The sequence below is a fragment of the Varroa destructor genome, unplaced genomic scaffold, assembly GCF_002443255.2.
Source record: "Varroa destructor unplaced genomic scaffold, Vdes_3.0 BEIS01000007.1, whole genome shotgun sequence".
NCBI classification, from domain to species: domain Eukaryota; kingdom Metazoa; phylum Arthropoda; class Arachnida; order Mesostigmata; family Varroidae; genus Varroa; species Varroa destructor.
This window is the reverse complement of record NW_019211460.1, coordinates 36,547,902-36,567,232: the sequence shown is the minus strand read 5'-3', so window position 1 is coordinate 36,567,232 and position 19,331 is coordinate 36,547,902. Positions and strand designations below refer to the sequence as shown.

At 41.7% G+C, this 19,331-nt stretch overlaps 1 protein-coding gene and 1 long non-coding RNA gene across 5 annotated transcripts in view; one reads left to right on the top strand and one right to left on the bottom strand.

Moving 5' to 3' along the window:
- Positions 1 to 3,638: 3,638 nt before the first annotated feature.
- LOC147754660 (uncharacterized) lies at positions 3,639 to 7,026 on the top strand. Of its 2 annotated transcripts, XR_015316560.1 has the most exons (4): positions 3,639 to 3,724; positions 3,998 to 4,204; positions 4,439 to 4,979; positions 5,812 to 7,026. It is a non-coding gene; the product is annotated as an uncharacterized LOC147754660 (long non-coding RNA). The 2 variants fall into 2 exon arrangements; XR_015316561.1 differs by lacking the exon at positions 4,439 to 4,979.
- Positions 6,720 to 19,331, bottom strand: part of Ufd4 (ubiquitin fusion-degradation 4-like) — a 28,788-nt gene continuing 16,176 nt past the window's right edge. For 2 of the 3 annotated variants that reach the window (XM_086974330.1, XM_086974331.1), the window contains 14 exons: positions 19,018 to 19,264; positions 18,522 to 18,733; positions 18,016 to 18,291; positions 16,861 to 17,725; positions 16,191 to 16,697; positions 15,792 to 16,051; positions 15,147 to 15,485; positions 14,529 to 14,943; positions 13,425 to 13,557; positions 11,045 to 11,457; positions 10,629 to 10,809; positions 9,158 to 10,149; positions 8,787 to 8,917; positions 6,720 to 8,493 (listed from right to left, as the gene is read on the bottom strand). In XM_086974330.1, the coding sequence (XP_086830456.1) occupies positions 8,230 to 8,493; positions 8,787 to 8,917; positions 9,158 to 10,149; positions 10,629 to 10,809; positions 11,045 to 11,457; positions 13,425 to 13,557; positions 14,529 to 14,943; positions 15,147 to 15,485; positions 15,792 to 16,051; positions 16,191 to 16,697; positions 16,861 to 17,725; positions 18,016 to 18,291; positions 18,522 to 18,733; positions 19,018 to 19,264 (5,235 nt within the window). In that variant the 3' untranslated portion in view covers positions 6,720 to 8,229. The remainder of the gene's footprint in view (positions 8,494 to 8,786; positions 8,918 to 9,157; positions 10,150 to 10,628; positions 10,810 to 11,044; positions 11,458 to 13,424; positions 13,558 to 14,528; positions 14,944 to 15,146; positions 15,486 to 15,791; positions 16,052 to 16,190; positions 16,698 to 16,860; positions 17,726 to 18,015; positions 18,292 to 18,521; positions 18,734 to 19,017; positions 19,265 to 19,331) is intronic. The other variant, XM_086974332.1, reaches the window with a different exon arrangement.

The window sequence follows — 19,331 nt, the reverse complement described above, 5'->3', positions numbered from 1 at the left end:
CTTTATTAGTCAATATTTAAGACGCACAGATTAAGACGATCATTGAAAGAGCTTGAACGTTGAGACGTAAAATTGCTCGTATAAAGTTGATTCCAGCATGGAAAATTTTCCCTTGAATTCGGGTTTCCGCCCGTCTAACCATTGTATCATTCTAAAAGACCTTAAACTCTGGAACCTGGACTACACACGTTACGAATTAAACTTGGATAGGCGATACATTAGTCTGCACGAATCAGACGTAGACGTTTGGCAAGCAGATCTATAAAACCGTCGGCTAAGTGTGAGTTTGTAGTGCGTTAGCTGTTTTCCACGACACTTGATCCTATATGTAAGGATTACAAGAACTGTGCCGGATCGGCCAATGGAAGCTCATCGAAGGTTCAAAAATATGACGCATTGAGAAGGAGTAATCTTTGTTTGGCGTAAATGACATTTTTTGCTATTGTGGTGTTGAAAGCAAGTGGACAGGAGTTTTCACAACAGAGCTTATGCTAGACATAATCTTCGCTGCGAGAAAGGGAGCAGCATAACTCAATGGAGGCTAGTTGACTTCAGAATGGCAAATAAAGCGATCGACGTGTTAAACGCAAAACGCTCACGTGTACACGTAATACGTGTTGGTTAGAACCACTTGACAACTTCTTACCTATTCGCCGGAACTGCAGGCCTGCCCGGTTTTGAAAATTTGTCCTGATGTATTTCGTCGTCTATTTGTTTGGTGCGGAACACGTTAGTTCTGCATAATGTGGTATTTAAAGTATCGTTCCAAATTAAAATGTAAAAAAAGATGATGAAGTATCATGAGGCTGCTGAAATGATCGCTTTCGACTGAGAGTCCAATCTATCTGTAAAATCGATGCCGCAAAGTGATTGGATCAACACATAACTTCAGTTATGATATGACGAATTTTGTTTTTTTTCTTTATATGTCATCATTCGACAGCAGACATGTAGGATAGTTAGAAAGTATTATAAACGAAAATGTGAATCGGACGTAAATGCTCAATTTTGACATTTCTACTACAGTTAGTCTGTATAATACTCTTTTACACCACACAAGAGCAGATTGAATTCGCTTTACACTAATACGATGGTTGACAATTTGTATCATACATGTAAAAATAAACGAGCTTACTAGTTCAATGTAGTTAGAATGTTGGATAACTTAAATGAAATGGTCACTCATCGTAGCCATATGCCACGTTGTGCTCCTTTAAGTATTTCACTTCAGCTTCGTGGGCAAGTATTCGCTTGTTAATTTTAGGGGTCTAAGTCCGAACCGGGGCATAGACACACTCTGTCCTCTGCCCAGGGTTAGTCACCCAACAAAGTGCGAATGGCAAGAGCGGACGTAAAACTCGAAACATAGAGTTTAATATTTCAAAACACATGATTATCTAACAGACTGAGCCGATTTTTCATAAAAATTTCAAAGATCCAGGTTTTGGGCCCCAACAGCCGATTTCTCTACAGCGCTTTAAGAAGCCACAGTATATATATACTTGTTTAAATACATTACCCAGTATCTTTCCTTACGTATTTTTTACTTATAATTGATTAAGCCGCTGCGACAAACGAGTGGCATGCAGTACACTGAAGTGCAATTTGACTCATTCATAACCTTAATACAATTTAGGAAATTTTGCCAGAAATCCAAGAATTTGTTTAGTTTTATCCTCAAGAGTTCTCAAGCCGGTTGAAAATGTTCCCTGCTATTAGTCGAATCTCGTAAGGTGAGTCACCCTGTATTCTTCTGGGTAATTCGCCAAGGGCCTTCCGTTGCTGACGCTTGCGTCTATAACAGGATTAAAACGGTATAAATGTCATACATAGTTTGATTTATAGCCAGGAAGTATCAAAGGTCCAATTATCTAATAGGAAATATGCTTCCATAAAACCATGGTCGCCTTGACAAACATTGTAGCAAACATTTCAGCAGTTTGGGTGTGTCCGCCAGGCAGTGAAACGATTTAACAAGCACTGATTTTCAAGCGTGGCCTTAACCCCCGTTGACTTGTTACATTATCATCATCGCTTCATTCTATAGGAAATAAGTTACTGCATGGGCGGTACCTGGGAGCGACTAAACGTGGCACCTTTATTCGTAACCAAGTTACTGCATGCTCTATCTTCAGAATTACTGAGAGGGAACACAACAAAACGCGGACATCGCTCTTTGCTCTACATTGAGCACAACGGCTTCCACGGATGTTTGGACACACGCAATCAAGCAGAGTCCGACCGGCACACCTTTCTCTAGTTTTTATTAACTGGTAAAATGCATTGATTGATGAAATGAACTAGGCGTCACGGAAAAAAATACGCCTCGTCATTTCCTTAACGCACTTATTTACTATTGTTGGTGGTATTGAACGGTATTCGAAAAATTCCTAAATCTGCTGTTTATGGAACTTAGTAAGTAGTACGACAATAAGTGAGATTATTTGTTCAAGAACCTTGCTTTAGTGCGACCTTTAAAAGTTTCTGCTATTTTCCTAGGTTACTAGGCAGCGTGCACGCACCAACCCCGATTGCTGCTTGGCCTGGCTTGTCGCTATCCGGCGTCTACATCATAGGTTCTCACAGACTGATTCGTTGGTAATCAGTTATCTCTATTCCTATCAGCGTTTAGTGGATGAATTTATTCAACCTTGTAACAGCCTTTCCTTAAAAATAACTATTTCAGTTGTTGTTTTTTTTGCGGTTGCTAAATTCTACCTAACGACTGAGCAGACTTTTCAAACGCATTAACTTTCTATTAGTCGTTAATTTTTTTAGAATATACTAACTGACCGACAGTATTTTGGACCACAAAAAACCCCACAATGGGACTGCAGCGAGGGTACATATAAACTGAAATACACAAGCTACAAAATTAGGAACAACTAAACACATTACTCCTCGAATACCAGGAGAGTAGTTGGCTTCTGCACATTTCATAAACGGTATAACAGTATCAACTCAAAGAGTGTCATTGCGCCAATGTGAAAGTAAAGGAGATATTTTAGGAAACATGAGGGAAAACATAAGTGCATGGAAACGACAATTTAAATAACATAGGAAAATATAGTTTGTTTTCTTTCTGTTATCATAAGGAAGCCTTGCGAGATCAAGACACCTAACCTATACCATGAATATGCCTTACGCAAACTATACTTTAGCGGACCAGGATATTGTACAACTTAATAGGAAGGATAATTACTTTTACTAACTAATAGATTGAAACGTAAACTATAGCGGTTTTCCTTCAACGAAAAACGCTATGTTTCGATCGAACTTCGGCAGAAAATTAATTTGCTATATATTTGTTAACCTTCTCTCGTTTCTGAAGCAATATGTACTCCGGTTTGATAAAAAAATTTTCAGGTTTAGTGTTGAAAAACTTGTCCAGCCAAGTTTTAAGGCCTCGAATGTCAAATATACTTCTACGAATTTTACTCGTAAGTGGCCAGAGGAGTAAAAATTCACTTGCCGGAAGGTATGATGGATACAAAAAAAAAACGGCTTTAATGACGTTGTCCACTTGTGGCCTAACACTGTCATGGAGAATGATGACTTTCCCCCATCTACAAGGTCTTTTTGCAGGACAGAATCGTACACTTAATTTTTTTTACTTGTTTTCCTTAAACATTTTTCAGCGAACTTTAGTGGACTTCCTTCCAATGCCTTCAAACGCAAATCATGGTCTTATCAAAATGGAAATTTGCTTTACTCATCGTAACTGGTATTTTTCTCGGAGTTTTTTTATCTGTTCCATTTAAACCTAAAAACTAAAGAAAAAATCACTTATAATAATTTCGTGTAGAAACTTGTCATTGTGAGTGCGTGTTGTCCGGTATTGAGCGAGGTATTAAAAGACGATAAGTGGCCGTGTTTCCTTATGCTTTTCACTCAGTTTATAAGTTATCCAGCCCCCTAATCTTCAGCCTAAAACCTAAATCCCTGAAAAAATCATGATGTCTACCAAAAATCATATAACACCAAGCCATCTTTTTAGGCAATTCACAAGCAATTCGCCGACCGCCTTTCTTGAGAAGTGCCTTTCATCGGTCACCATCGACCCCGGATGGTAGTTCCAAAATGGCACATTAACCTTCGTAACAACCTTTAAACAGCCTTCACGGGCATCAAATCTATACCATCTGCAGTACAAACGTCTTGTGCTAGTTTAGCAGGTTTTTGACTTCCGAAGACGCTTGAAGAGGTAATTATAAAATGCATTCCCGGTATATTTAAATTTTGAGTCTAATTAGAGAAACATTAGAGAGATCTAATGTTGCAAGATTAATATCAATAACCGACCTCCTGCAGGAAGGCAAGCAAAGGGTGGAATGGTAGCTATGACTGTGCCTTCTCTGTGAGTATGCGGTCTATATAATATTATGATCTTGAAATGTCCGGTTCTTTACAGAACCTTTTCAATCTGTTTTTTTTTTAGTTCGAGAAAAATCAAATTTGTGCGCGTTACCGATTCGAGTTTACTACCTACTCAACTCCTGTTTACCTTAAAGTACTCTCTATTAGGCACGTTTAATTTAATTTTTGAGTGAATTAAGCCCATAAAACAAATGAGAGGTTTTTCTGTAATTGTTCGCGTCAAACATATAACTGTATTACCGGATAAGCTGGACCAGCATTCTCAAAAGAAAGAGTAAGCTATGGAGAGTAAAAAAACTCAACTGCTGTCTACTGAACGCCCGATCAATTCTCAAGAAATGAGGTTACTGATGATTTGAAAACGTAGGTTGAGCTGAAAAAGTTTGACGTCCCGTTTCTTTGAGAAACATTGTTAGACGAGAATATATAGGCGTCGACCTTCGTCTGTAACTAAATTTTCTGAGGAAGCTTATACTAGCTATAAATGTCTGAGCGATCCATATAAGCCACAGTGGCAAGCTGCTAGAAATGAGACGTCTCATCGAAGCGGTAGCATCGTGGCAAGTAGATACTGGGCTTTTTCACGAGTACTTTACCACATGGTAAGTTCGTTTTCTAAAACACTATGAAAACTTCAATGGTCGAAATGCTCTCTTTATGATCTATGATTGTTTTTTTCTTAGTCACCCAGTGACTTGCAAATCTATGAGAGCGATAGAGCTGTGATTCATTGACAGCTGAACGATCCTAGGCCCGTTTCGAAACGACTAAATTTTGAAAAAGAAAAAGATCTGCGTTTAATAGGTTATACTTTTCAAGGCATATAGATATCTGCTTTGTTGTCACAAAATAAAAGATAAACAATAATAGAACAAAAAACGTATTAACACTCGTAAAAGGATGGAATTATTCTGTCATATAACTCTCAAACTATTTCGCATGGTGTTCGCACCACTCAAGGGCATATGCAAAATACATGGCAGTACTTTGAAGGATTGCTAGGGCTCTCAGCGGGGCTATAGGGTGCTTATCCTATAGCCTTTCTAAATTACCTTTCGTTACCTAAGTCCCTTGTACAGCTTTAAGTGATCTGCCAGATATCACATGGAAAAATGCTAGCATGAGTAAAAACTATGTTTTTTTTATTAAAATAGTGTCGGCGTATGCGTGTAGAGGAAGATATTTTGTTTATTCGACCAGTATAAATTTCAAGCATGTGCATGAATGGTTAAATCCCTTAATAGTCGAATTATCCTGAATCTCGTATGCAAATAGGTACAGTGAGCAACGTCTGAGTACATGAAGTTAATTAGTTTCAAGGCTGACGTCTTGTTCTGTGAATCTTTGACGCGTCTGTATATTCGGAAATAATAGGCCAAACAAATAACTATCCCTGTATTTTTATTTGATTTCAACCACCGCTGTGGGTTGAAGGTCGTCTTTTGAACGTGAGCATCGAATATGAGATCGTCACGTGGACGTATCGAACAAGTGAAACTCCCCTAATTCTGGTAAGATTATGGAATATTTATCGATAAAAACGTTTATTAGAATACTCTACAGACATGGCTTCTTTCAGCATTCTGCTGGCTTCCGTAGCCCTTGGGCGCCCATATTTATAGGCCTCCATTAATAAGCAGAAGCTATATTACACTTATTCCATACTGAGGTAATTCGTGATGAGTATTAACACCAGTCATGACAAAATTCACAATCCATCTTGTTTGTTTGACTGGATATTATCGAATTTTTTCGAACTCTTTGAGACATTGTACGAAAGCCAAAGTTCCGCTAGTGGTAAATATCTTCACTTGATGAATGAAAGCTCTGATGTATGTCATATTTGAGACAATGTTGACACATTTAGGTAAAATAACCTTGTTTTTGACCTAACGTCTTTAAATACTTTAGTATTTCGCATGTATGTAGATACAGGAAGTGTCGCCACTTCGGTGCCGTACCTTATCATATTCGAAACACGTTGTACTGTCTTGTAAAGTGTTATCCCCTTATCAGTTTGAATTGTTTAATTATCTATTAAACTGTTATCTATTATCTGTTAGGTACGAGGCAAAAGAAAATTAATTAAAGGCTTCTATGCTATGTGCATATATGATGCCTTATGATGTTCAAAGGGATCAAGGCTATGCAGCAGCTCCGATCCTGTTTTCCCTCCAAATTGGGCCTCCTGCCCAGAGACAATCCTGAAGCCATATGAATAGCTGAGGTATGCCGTAGACGAAGCAGCCGATGAACAACCAGCCCCTTCATTCTCGTTTCTTAGACACCTCTGGTGCTTCACGTTCAAAAGATTAAGCTTGTATAAAAAAAAAAGTCAGAAGTTAACACGCACTTTTTAAACATGCCTTAGATTTTATTTGTTTGCTTTATATATTTGTATAGAATCATTCTAAGGTAATGATATACAGTCAGATCTAGGTCTTTTCTGTGTTGATACAGTCAGTAAATAGTCTATTTTTATTCACTTATTTATTTAATAATATAATAGCATGTATTTCAGTTGGTTTTGTTTATGTTGACCGACGTATTTTACTAGGTGGTAGCAGCACATCATAATAGCACAATGTGCAGTGCAGTAGAGTGACTTGCGCTGCAGTATGTGCGCTGGTGCTGCCTAGACTAAACAAATTTACTACTGACGTCGAACACAAGTTTGTTTATCTCAAGTTCTCCTAATTGACTTCCATCATCTGCCCTTTGCCACGTATATATCTACCATGACCCCTGGCGCCTCTTCCAGCTTCTTCCACTCCTTTCAACGCCCCCTACTGCCCCTACTACAAAACGGTGTTCGTTTCTTATTACATGTAGAGACTTAGTTATGTAACACCAGTCATTCTACTCTTTTCCTCAGTCATTTCTTTATTTACTTTATTATTGTAGTAATTAGCAATTGCAGTAATATATCATCACTGTGATCACAAAAAGCTCACCAGCTCAGCTTGCCATTGACGTCGGCATCACCTATCATTACCACCGCAAACTTTCACCACAAATACATTACCGCACATCCTCTTTTGCCTCTTACCCCAACCACAGTATCGTACTGTACCATAACAGAGTACTATTTATGTACACCCGTTATCATACTTCTACACAATCATTATACTCAACCTCACTCTAACCTTGACCTTTTGTCGTTCTATTCTTTTTCTCCTCATTATCAACATGTGGTATTTATTTACTGCTAGGAGCAGTAGTTGTCTCATCTCCAATGAACTAAGTTATACTGTTCGACCACTAGCCATTATTTATGACGCCACCATCTGCTGTCGTACGCGAAGCGGGGGGTCAGACATCATCCACCTTGGCAACACCAAATATTCTGTCTCTGGTCTTAATAGAGACACTACAACAGCGTGTCCACCCTTGCCCACACTTGACTCCCTCCGTGTGCATCGAATACAGTGTAACTAAATGATCGTTTAATGCTACTATAAAAATCTATCGGGTGTATGCGTTTAACATGTTCTGAAAAACGCAGTCGACGATCCACACGCAACGTTCACCAATTAATTAACAACCGACATTATCATCCGTTCTCATTCATGTGATGTTTTCAATGATTTCATATACTGTCAACCCTCTGAAAATGGTAACAATCGACCATTGGCTTTCCAACATATTTTACCCGGTCTAGATTGATTTACAGTTTCCTTCGACTCACTTCGCGCTTTCGAATGGTCTGTTTTGAAAGATCCCTTCTATACATCTTGTATCATCAACGGTGTACTTTTTTTTACTTTATTCGGTCTGCTCGTGTCGTAAAGTAAGAAACGCCAGGTAAACAGTATCACGGAAAGCAGTGCTCTTTCGCAGTGAAAATTTCGCTCAGTTAAGATGAAATCCCTTTTCCTGCGTGGCCGCTAGAAGCCTCTCCTTGAGAATGTCTTCCGACGAATAGTCTGGCAGCTTGAGGTAGTGAGCGCATGTATTAACGGAGGGATACGAGCCATCACCGGCATCGACTTTTTTGACGATGGTTAGCCGTGGCTGGAGGTTGGCTAAGCCACCTGGTGGAAGCGATGAGCAGCCTGTGACGAATTGCAGAAAATCCTTGCGTTCCTGTGCACTAAGCTCCACCAGTACGTTCACCTGTGTGTGTATCAATAAAAGCAAACGATATACATGTTTTACTTTATATTAAACTGCTTGACAGCTTACGTCTAAGCTGTTAATATCCGTGTTTTTTTTCATCTGAGCTTCGTTCTAAGCTTCATGACAGCTCTAGAAAGTCCACGTTTACTAACACGTAAGTCTAAGCGTCAGTTCGTTACAGATTTTTACGAACGAAATTGACCTTCGAAATTGGTTTATTGTGATTAAACAATGACTTCAATATTCAAATAGTATTATACTTTCCACTTGGATAGAGGCGATGCACTTACAAGTTTTAGGAAACCAGGTGACGTTTTGGAGAAGCCAAGTTTTGGTAGGGTATGCTGCACCAGATCTTCCCGTGACCATTGTGGACATTGCTCTCCGCAAAGCAGCAGTCGCAGTTCGTTACTACTAAAGGCTGTTCGAACCAGATAACAGAATGATAATTCGTGGTATTATAAGGCTGACTCTTATTTGCTTTGTTTTTCCGACAAATGCATCTTTCTACAACGGTTTTAGTTCGGCCATATTAGTCAAAGACAAAACAAGCTGAAATTATTACCATGCAGTAATATAATACTAAACGTGACAAACTTGACCTACTATACTTGTAATAAAGTAGATTGGTATTGCTAGGAATCCGTTAATCAGGTCCTACCTGAAAGTTTGTAGATTGGGAACACACGGTTGAAGCCTCGTCTCAGAGCTTCCATTTGCCTTTGTACACCCTTAGCCAGCACAAACTCCTCGAGTGCAGCTACGTAATACTCTATATTTTCCATCGTGACATCTATTTGGGAGCCGTTTGGTCGCAGCTCTACCGCCTCGAATGCTCTTGATGGGGGTAGGAACTGAAACGTTAATCCGAGATCTTCGACGCGCGCACCTTGCACTTGAGCCCCCTGAAGTGTAATCTTTTCCAGGCGGTGCCGCTGTTCAGTTTTGGAAAGATGCTGGTCAGTGACGATACGCCGCTTAGCGTCGGCAACTACCGACAGTTGACAGATGGTACTGTAAAGGAACGGGTTCAATTCAGCTAGATCTCGATTTAAAGTGAGTATACGTTGTCCGGCGGAATTTCGGACCCGCGCTCCACATGTCAGTAGGCGAAGTAGAGAAGCTGACAGTGGTAGATCAACGAGCCGATTATCTTGTAGGGTCTTAGCCAAGTAGATGCCAATAAATTCAAAAAGGCGACAAGCGCGATCGCAGGCAACAGAATCCTGAGCAAGCGGCGCTGGAAACAGTCCTGACAAGGGTCGCACATAACGACGCGTTGCTCCTTCATCGTCGCAGCCCTCGTCTGGAGGATCTTCATCAGCCCACCAAATGGCTAAACGTGCGGCCTGAAGTTCAGCAGCAACTAACGAATAGAATTCAAGCGATGGACCTAAACCAGTGCCCTCTTCACCAAGGAATTCGACTTCAAGTAATGCCTTACGTTCGGCATGGAAGTTCATCACCTGAATGGCCCAGTCAAGCAGCCTCTCGCCCCGCGCCACCCGAACTCGTTCATGCTTCAGTCGACCAACCATGAAGTCGTCTGCTTCACCCGCTACCCGCCTTGCACCAGCAAGACCTGCTAGTCCCCCGAGGCCGCCAACTAATGTCGATCTTTGCTCGCGTTGACTCTGAATCCAGACGATTGCCCTGCCATTTGGTAATATGAATGTTACTGTTTAATCTCCATGTTTCCTGCAGAAAACTTTAATTGATGCCGTATAATACTACATTTTATTAATAATTAGATCTTAGCTGTAACCTATAAGTTATTGTCTACAAAAGAAGGCTGCCAACCTTAAAACTCTGGTTTTGCTTAACTGTAAATAGCTTCTGTATTTCCGTAAAACTGTAAACATTTCAGAAAAGGATAATTAGCATAATCAGATGACAATAGCAAATATTTATCTATAACTATTTGTTACTGTCCTCTGTTAACGCATAGTTGTTTTTGCCTATTTCAGGTCCCATTTGTAAAGAAAAATATTTACCCTAATACCACTAGGGGTAACGTTTATTCATAAAAACAAAGAAAAGAAGCAGACAGATCAGAGTGTTAAGATATTACCCTGGACTTTCGCTTTTTAGGTATTCATTTAATAATAAAATACTTTATCATTGCCTATTACCTGCTAGTACCAAATGCAGTGGATCGGAAGAATGTATGACGCGTTTCGAAAGGGAACAGCATAGGACATTTATAGACAAGGGCCTCACACCAAGAGGGCGCAGCTCCTGCACTCATCACCAGTGGGCACTGCATTTGCTGCAGCAACTTATGCGATAGTTTCGCAGATACGCACATTTCACCTGAACAAAAAAAGGCGGCAAAAAAGCCATTTAGTGTTAGTGCACAGGTGTCTCTAAAAAAGACAAAGGCGGTAAACATCTGAGATATTAGCCAAAGCAGATGTTTACCGCTGTTTGTTTGTTTGTCATGCAAGACAAGAGTGGTGCCTTCGGTAATATGATTGCAAACAGGGAAAGAAGAATTATTGACATTCTCATATTCGCTATGTCGTTTGCTATCTGAAGTGACACCCACCAGTGAGGTTATAGTGTCGAGCTAGCGACTTGAGCAGCTGAACAACTTGGCCCACGAGAGGCTCCAGGTCACAGCCGCCGGCAGCACTAGCCATAACAACGACACTGCTGCTACTTCGCCTTCGTCCTCCCCTTCCTCCTCCTCCTCCTCCTCCTCCTCCTCCTCCTCCTCCTCCGGTTCCGAGCGGCCCTCCGTTTGTAGAGGCAGACGACGAAATTGTGGGCGATATCATTGAGTCTGCCGCCCTCTGGGCGCCCGACATGATAACATCACTCATCAACGAAGAGCACCGAGCTCCGTTCGCGTAAATTGCCAATGGAGCTGCCCCAATTGCTGGTCCAGTTTCCTCAGCAGTCTCGTTACCGGCAATCGTGTTACCACTGCTACGGTCGCCTGCACTGCGATACACGATACTGCAATCAAATGTAGAAAGTACACATGAGTCAATTTTGCTTCGTTTACCATCAAGATCTTGTTGCAAAAATGGCACATCCAATTATCACTTGACGATTAATGAGAAAACATGACGATAGAAACAGGATTCGCACCTGACTTGTACTAGAACGGAAAAATCCGCAACGTACCGGTGGGCGTATCAGTTGATTAACTTCATTAGAGGTCCCTATATACTTGCCTAATAGGGCAATTTTATTAAAAATATTTACTAAATACATGTCATGAAGTATCCTATTTAATTACTGATATACATTATATTACACAGATTAATTTTTTAACTAGAGAATTGTCAATGTATAGATCTCATCTCGGAATTTTTTAATGTTTAGAGGTGTTCAGCATCACCGGTCTATCCACTGTTAGATGATTATATTATAATCATATAATTTTTGTGTTATATTATTACACTGTATATCGTGTTATTTAACTCGACCGCAATGCATAGCATGGCATAGACTGCGCAGGTAAAAACATCAGTGATAGACTGAGACGATTTTCCACGCAAATCTGCTAGGTTCAATCATCTTGGCTTTGTTAGTCACGTCTCGATTTACCTTTCGAGAACACGATCGCATTATCATTCATCACATACTCCATCATAAAGGTGTCTATGTGTAGCCACTGAGCTCTTGGCACATCGTACAGGGTAAATGCCCTCAGTTGCTTTTCTTGTGTCTGCAAAACACGGCGCCCTAGAAAATAGACGCTGATTCTTCTTGTCCGTGTGTCTGGAAGTATTTGACTTGATTTCGAATTATCCGGACCAAACAGAACTGATAAGGTGGGCTTTACACCCACTAAACCTTTCTTTTAAGCTTTATTCTCGCGTGATCCGAATCTTCGGTAAACAGTACTACGAATCGACAGCAGGATAATGCCTCTATGGCAAGTTTAAAGTCACCGAAAGTTACAATGTCGTTGTTTCTCTAGTTTTTGATTAGGGCCGGCGCAGCCCCTTAAAGGCAACAAGTTATATCGTGCAGTCAAGTTATAACTGCATTTCTTCATGGAGATGGCGGTGTTTTACAGTGAACGTATTAGTTATATGCCTGCGCTACCTTTGCTTCGCTCATAGAGGCTTGAGGAATCCATGACTAGTGTCCATCCGCAACCATTTGAACCTGTCTGTTATCATGATTCTTTTTCAGTGACTTATCTGGAGCGCTGATTAAAACCTTCATCTGTATTTCGAACTTGTCAGGCACGTGGCGTGTCTTTCTGGGGCCCGCATTCCGCTCTACCCTTGGTCATTGCTGCAAAACTTTCTCTAACAAGCAAAAACAGGCGGTCTGGTTTGAGAATTTTTAGCAGCTTAACGTCACTCTCAGTGTTAAACACCCCAAAAAGGATCGGCATCCAGGTTCTACACGCGTTAAGCCTACTCTTAACTACGACAGTCTATGAGCCAGTTATCTCAGGTGTAATTAACCAAATTGTACAATACGTTATTGGCGTTTATGACGTCGACTGTACGATGGTTCCTTCTGGATAGGTTACTCATGAAAAGAAGAACGCAGATTTCAGCTTCAAATGATGCCGTAGTAATCCCAACTGCGCTCAATGGTGCTGTGCCGTATGTTACGCCATATAGTTCTCTATCCTGTTGCGGCTTCCCAAAACTGACATCTGCTATCTTTACCCAGTTTTAGCAGAGTTTAAAAAGCAAAAGGCTTTACGGCTAAGACATAGCCCATGTTCATGAGTGCTTTGACGGACAACCTTTTCTCAAGACGGAACTTGTACCTGTCTGAAGCTTTTTGGGTTGGTGCTCCCTGCTTCTTTTCTCAACCTTGAAACTTCTCTCAGATATATAACTTAGATTTTAAAGTTGCAAGTTTTTCATGCAGTTCTTAGTTTTGCTCCCGTTATATAAGTACCAGTCACCTTAGAGAGGTTCAGTTACACAACAAACCAATATTCTTACGTATAGGTGGGCTCCCAGATGCGTTTTAATTTGTCGTTTGCAGAGGGAAGGTCAGACTTTTGCATAAGCTGTTGCACGGCACGAAACATCGTCCACGATGGATCCGTTAGCTCTACACACAGATCAGGAACACCTAAAAAACACCACATTTTTTAACCATTTTTAAAGACTTGTATATAAAATTAGTACAGTATAATAGATATATATGTATATATATATCTGGTCGCTTAGTATCGGACGTGACATACTAAACACTAACTTTTTCTTCCGGCCCTATAGCCTTCTGCTATGAAGTCGCTTAAGGCAAATTACACATATTGAGACTTGAATAATCTTCTTAAATGGTTGCCCGGACTTCAAAAAAATTGTAACCTGTGATGTATCGCCAGTGTATGATGGATGACGGAGATCTTCTACTTGTAACTTCTTCATATCTGCCACCATGATTCTTCTAGTACGAAGTCGAACGTTGTCTTACAACAGAAATAGTTTACCTCTGACGTCTAATCTTGACTGTTTAATACAGGGCTTCATTAGCTGCTCAAATTATTGATAGCACCCTTCGGCCGTAATCGACCAACCATGGCTCGTGAACCTGTAGTAAATAACATCTGTAGCAGAGCGTCAAACCGACACAATAAGCTTATGCAACTGCACATTTGCACGCCGCTGGGTTAGTTGCATTTCTCCATTGATGTAACCGTCTGCGTAACCCTTCGCTGGTCTTCCACGAAACTTGCTTCGGAATTCAGAAGTTGCTTCCCGGAATTTGTAAATCAACGGCTCACGGTACTTATACAGGTAGAGTATACGGTGAGCTGACCCCGTTGTAGTTCCAACAAAGAACTAATATTCGCAAAGCATCCGAATTTTCTTGGTTTACTTCAACTTGCCTGTTTTAATGATGCCCGTGTCAGCGGCAGATTGTAAATAATATAAGTGCCAAAAAAAAGCGTCGCGAACTGTCGCACCATTATGAGAAATGCACGCAATATGAGATTATTGTTGGTTACATTCATGTTAAAGTAACATATGTTGGACCTATAATATAAGCCCAGCAGAAAAGCTCTGCGTGGAGAAATTGCCAAAATCATAAACACAAACCTGGTAGGCTAGGCCCTTTAAGGGTAAGAAGTATCTTAGGAGGTTGATGAATTTCGGTTACAGGACTCCCGCCAACATCACCCTCTGTACATCCTACTGGAGATACTGAGGAGTCCGTCGAAGATCGCGGCGCGGGCGTCGTTTGATTATGGGCTGTTGTTGTTGTTGTTGTTGTTGTTGTAGTTGTTGTTGTAGTTGTTGCTATCGAAAAGCTGCTGTCATCGGGAGGCGGTGGAATATCGATGTCGGACGTTTGGTTGACATTTGTACGACCAGGTCGCGGATCAAAAGCAGGGATTAAAGCCGAGAAGTGCCTCTTTAAAATAAATTCATCATCCCACGCATCGCGTTTCGAAAGCCCACCCACCGAGTGTTGTGAATTGCGCATTTCAAACACATCCTCTTCCTGAAGAAGCTGTAAGCAAGCGGCAAAAATAGCGTTTACTTTTAATTATATTGCTTATTATTACAGCTCATGTGGCCCACAGCTTATTGACACGAAGCGTAAAATGTAGATATTCCTCTGATAGGGAATGTATTCCAATTTGGTATCTATATGCATTCCTTTTTGTGAGTCCTTCCAATATGTGGCGCATTTGTTTAGGAATATTTACGTACACGTACCATGACGTCCTCATAATCGTCATCATTGTCAAGGTCGCTCTGTTTGTCGTCGTCCGCATCGATCATAACCTCGAGAGCGCGGACGCCTGAGACGCCACCACCGACCCCACTAACCCCTGTAACACTGCCTTGAGTAGCCACTACGTGACTGGCAAGGCCTCCTGAAATACCTCCTGACCCTGCCGTAGCCATATCAACTAAGTCCTGATCGGAGTCGGATGACAGCTCTGATTGAGACATAGCCGCTGCTGCAGACGTTATCGCCTCATTTGTCAACGAAGGGTATGACTGCGCAGTTGACAAAAGGCCTGACGCGGCTGAGGTATCATTGCTCTATTAACAGTAAGAAAAAAAAAAGTAAAGCAGTAAGAATTTGAATAATAATAGTAAATTCATTTTCCAAGTCCCTCAGGAATCCGAAGATTCAATACAGGCCCTCTCGCTTTACCGACATTTGATCGTCATTACCTAGACCCGCTAAACCTAATTTAATTTGCCTACAGGTTCGTTGACCGGAATCTCTAAAAGTGGGGAAAAATAAAACTTAACCTATTTATTTGACTATCACTCGAGCAAATACAGTTATAACCTTGGGTTGGTTGGATAGATGATAAAACAATTGAAGTTATTCGAACTAACCTCGTTTACGAGAGGCATACTGCCGAGAAGGTCAGCAAGCACTTCGGGGAAGTTGGATGATGAAAGAGCGAGTCTTACGAGCGAAGATACGTGACCTCCACCCCCACCACCGGCCGCCAGAGAAATTCGGCTTCCGTCTGCCGTAGCACTCTTGAGACGGAGACGAGGTTCTCTTTGACCACTACTTGCACCTCCATTTCCACTGCCTACACCCACACCCATTCCACTTGCTGAGCACGACGCAGCTGATAAAACTGAACCTAAACAACGATTCGACAACACAGCTAGCACTAACTAAAGAAAATTAACGTCTCTTCTTCTAAAGTCACTAATTTCCCTCTGCGAATAAAATGACGCTTGTTACAATATCTGCGCACCAAAATTTGTTTTTCCACTTACTTTGTGATTCAGTAGAACAGGCAAGCCCTGTGTTTCCTATAGTGTTTCCGGCGTTATTGGCGCTAAGCGGCTTATTAGGATGTTGGGTGGATAGATTTGGTACCGAGACAGACATGGACGCGGAAGCGCCAGGTGAAACGCTTACAGATGAAGTTTGTGCCACCTGCGACCCACTGCTCACAGTTTTCGACCGCCTTCCCTTCAATGAATCGACCGTAACGCCCCGAACTTTTGCGCGAATCGCAGCCATAGCCACAGCTGCAGACGAAACAGCGGGACAGCCTTCTGTTCCTTGAGCTCCTGGTGCCCCTCCGCTTCCTGCCAGCTTTAGGTCATATTTGCCTTCGGCGCCCATCCGGTACGAGTTGGATCCGCCATGATCCCAACCTACATCAATCCAACCATTGTGCACATCGCCTGTTACGGTGCCGACTCCTGGCGGGCATCCATCCTGATCACGCCATTTCCAATCAGGACCACGCATTACACGTGCACCGGGTACCATTGCTGAAAAGGTGACCAATAACATTCGGGATAAGGAAAAGATGCTCAGCGCATTAACTACCAGTGCACATTAACGTTGATCTTGTTGTAACATGAAAAGGAGTGATAACCTGTTTGCGCAAAATTCAATAACCGTTACAATAATAGGCTTCAGCAGCTTCCTCACCTTTAAGTTGCTGTCTAACTGCTCTTCTTTGACGACGCATTTCCTGATCATGCTCTCGAGCCGCTCTACCCAGATCATCACAAACTCCCCACAGTTTGCCATACACCTCCATGCCTGATAGCGATAAGTAATGGGTCTGTCCAGATGCGTTTTTACCGGCTTGCTGAATACGCAAATGTCTCCACCCACGGGGTTGTCCTGCGTCAAGATTCTGGCTTAGCTCTGGTATCTTCCAAGTGGCCGTAGAGCCCGGTTCATTGAGTGAACAGTCATCTTGATGAGTATAGAGTGTTGTCCAAGTGACTCCATCACGAGATCCTTGCAGTTGCCAGTTGCGCAACGCAGACCGTCCATACCCTCTAGCGTGTCGCAGCGTATAGTGTGTGGGAACAAGCCACACACCAAGATCGATCGAAAACCAAGCTTTGCGATCATCGTTCGTATGGCAGTTGAGCGCCGATGTGTCACGGCTGAGGATATCTTCAAGGTGTCCATAAGGTAGATTGCGACCCTCGGAACAGGACACAACGACCAGGTTAACTTGAGCTGGATTGACCCAGTCAATTCCAGGCAGGCCTCCGTTAGTGCCCATCCAGTAGAAGAGACCTTGAGTGTCAAAGTCTACTCCAGAATACTCAAGTATAATCGGATTGTTTTTTATAACGGTCAACTGCTTGACAAAATGGAAGCTGGATCGCTCATAATCATACCACTGTTTGGCAACCATTCGTGTGAGGTATTTACTGAGTTGACCTACTGTCGTGAGCGGCTCCATTTTTATAGGGCGCCCTGACCGATCAATTAAGGCTGTTTCCGACGGATCCTTGCTCAGACGCATCCGAAAACGTCGACTTAATACCTGCAGGTCAAATTAGGATTTCTTCTATCATCAAATTTTCCAACCAGAGCCGTATGTAACTTCAACCTATTTAAATTAGACTACTAAGTTCATACTAAGTTTAGAACTAGATTCACACTGATTTATACTAGATTTAGAGGACCATGTAAGTCGCTGTTTGAGTAAATAAAGACAAAATAGAATTTGTTTTAGATGTTCATAGCTGGCTAAAGGGTTTAATCTCGCTGGCTAATAGTCGGAATACAGGACCCGATAAACGAATCTCAGCCCTCAGTATTGAATAAACTAACCTGCAGTCCGTGAGAAGGCGTGTCATAATGAAAGACCGCCAACTTTTCGATCGACTCAAGCACGCCGACCAGTTTGATCGCAAGCAATTCACACGCGTCATTTGTAAGTGAGCGAGTGATCAGAGGGGCGAGAAGTTCACTACGACAGACCCGCAGAAGCGCTGCTACCAAGCCAGATGAATGCAATTCGAACGACGACATCTGCTGGGATGTTGGAATAGCACGCTCTCGCAAAAGGAGCGCGTCTAGTGAGTGCAACGATGCCTCTACTGCTTCCGGTACCTTTTGGGTACACAAAACGAACGACTTATTTAACGAATAAATATTTAATAGTTTTTAAGCCAATTTATACTGTCCAGCATCCTTCTATAAAACAGTTAATTTAGGTTTCCGTAGAACCAATCTGACATGTGTATTTCATCATAAAATTAGAGATTAGTAGGGTCGAAATTTAGAAAAAGTGACGGGTATAAAGCCTTTCAAGTAAAAATATGTTACAGTGTCGAACTAACCGGTTCTTCTTCTGTCGCAAAGGTCATTTGCTCCACTAACGCTTTAAGCTCCATAACGACAGGACGTGGCTTACTCTCGGCGCCGGTAGCATGGAAACGGTCGCAAATTTCTCTAGAGAGGGATAAAACTTTTTGCCGAACTGCTTCAAGCTTTGTTTGAAGACGCTTCGATTTTCCCCCAACACGGGAGGAGCAACAACTTAGTTCAGACCCTGGAAATAAAATATTTAATTAATACTGCCTAGATAAGCACATACTGATTTATAACCCCAACTGGCTTAATCCTGCAACCTACTACTGCAGAGTTGCGGTATGTCGAAAGCTTTTTGTTGCCCAATAACCGATATATCGGCAATACTTCCTACCTCTAACACTGTATATATCCAAGCAGGTTCACTAACCATCCAATTATATCTGATTCTCTGTTTGCTATACACTCATGAGAAGACGTAAAATATTCACAAAAGCTGTATCGTTAAAGTTGTCCATTACTAACCAAGCATGGTTTCAGCAGTAAACGTATGCTTCGTTCCGCGATTTGACTCGAAAATGAAGCCGGCTAGCTCTTCGCGCAGAACCGTCGCTTGCTGTTGACCATCGGAATTATGTATGACGAGTTCGTTTGGAGCGCGCGCCGATAGAGACCAATTGCCAACTACTAACTTTGTCTTGGAACCTACGCCTCCGGTTCCTGTAGCAGCACTTTTTGGCGACGTTAATACGCTTTGCGATGGCACGTTGAGCTGGATTTAGGAAAATAACAAAAGCTATTAATCATTAAATATCATTATTTTTTTTATTCATTATAAA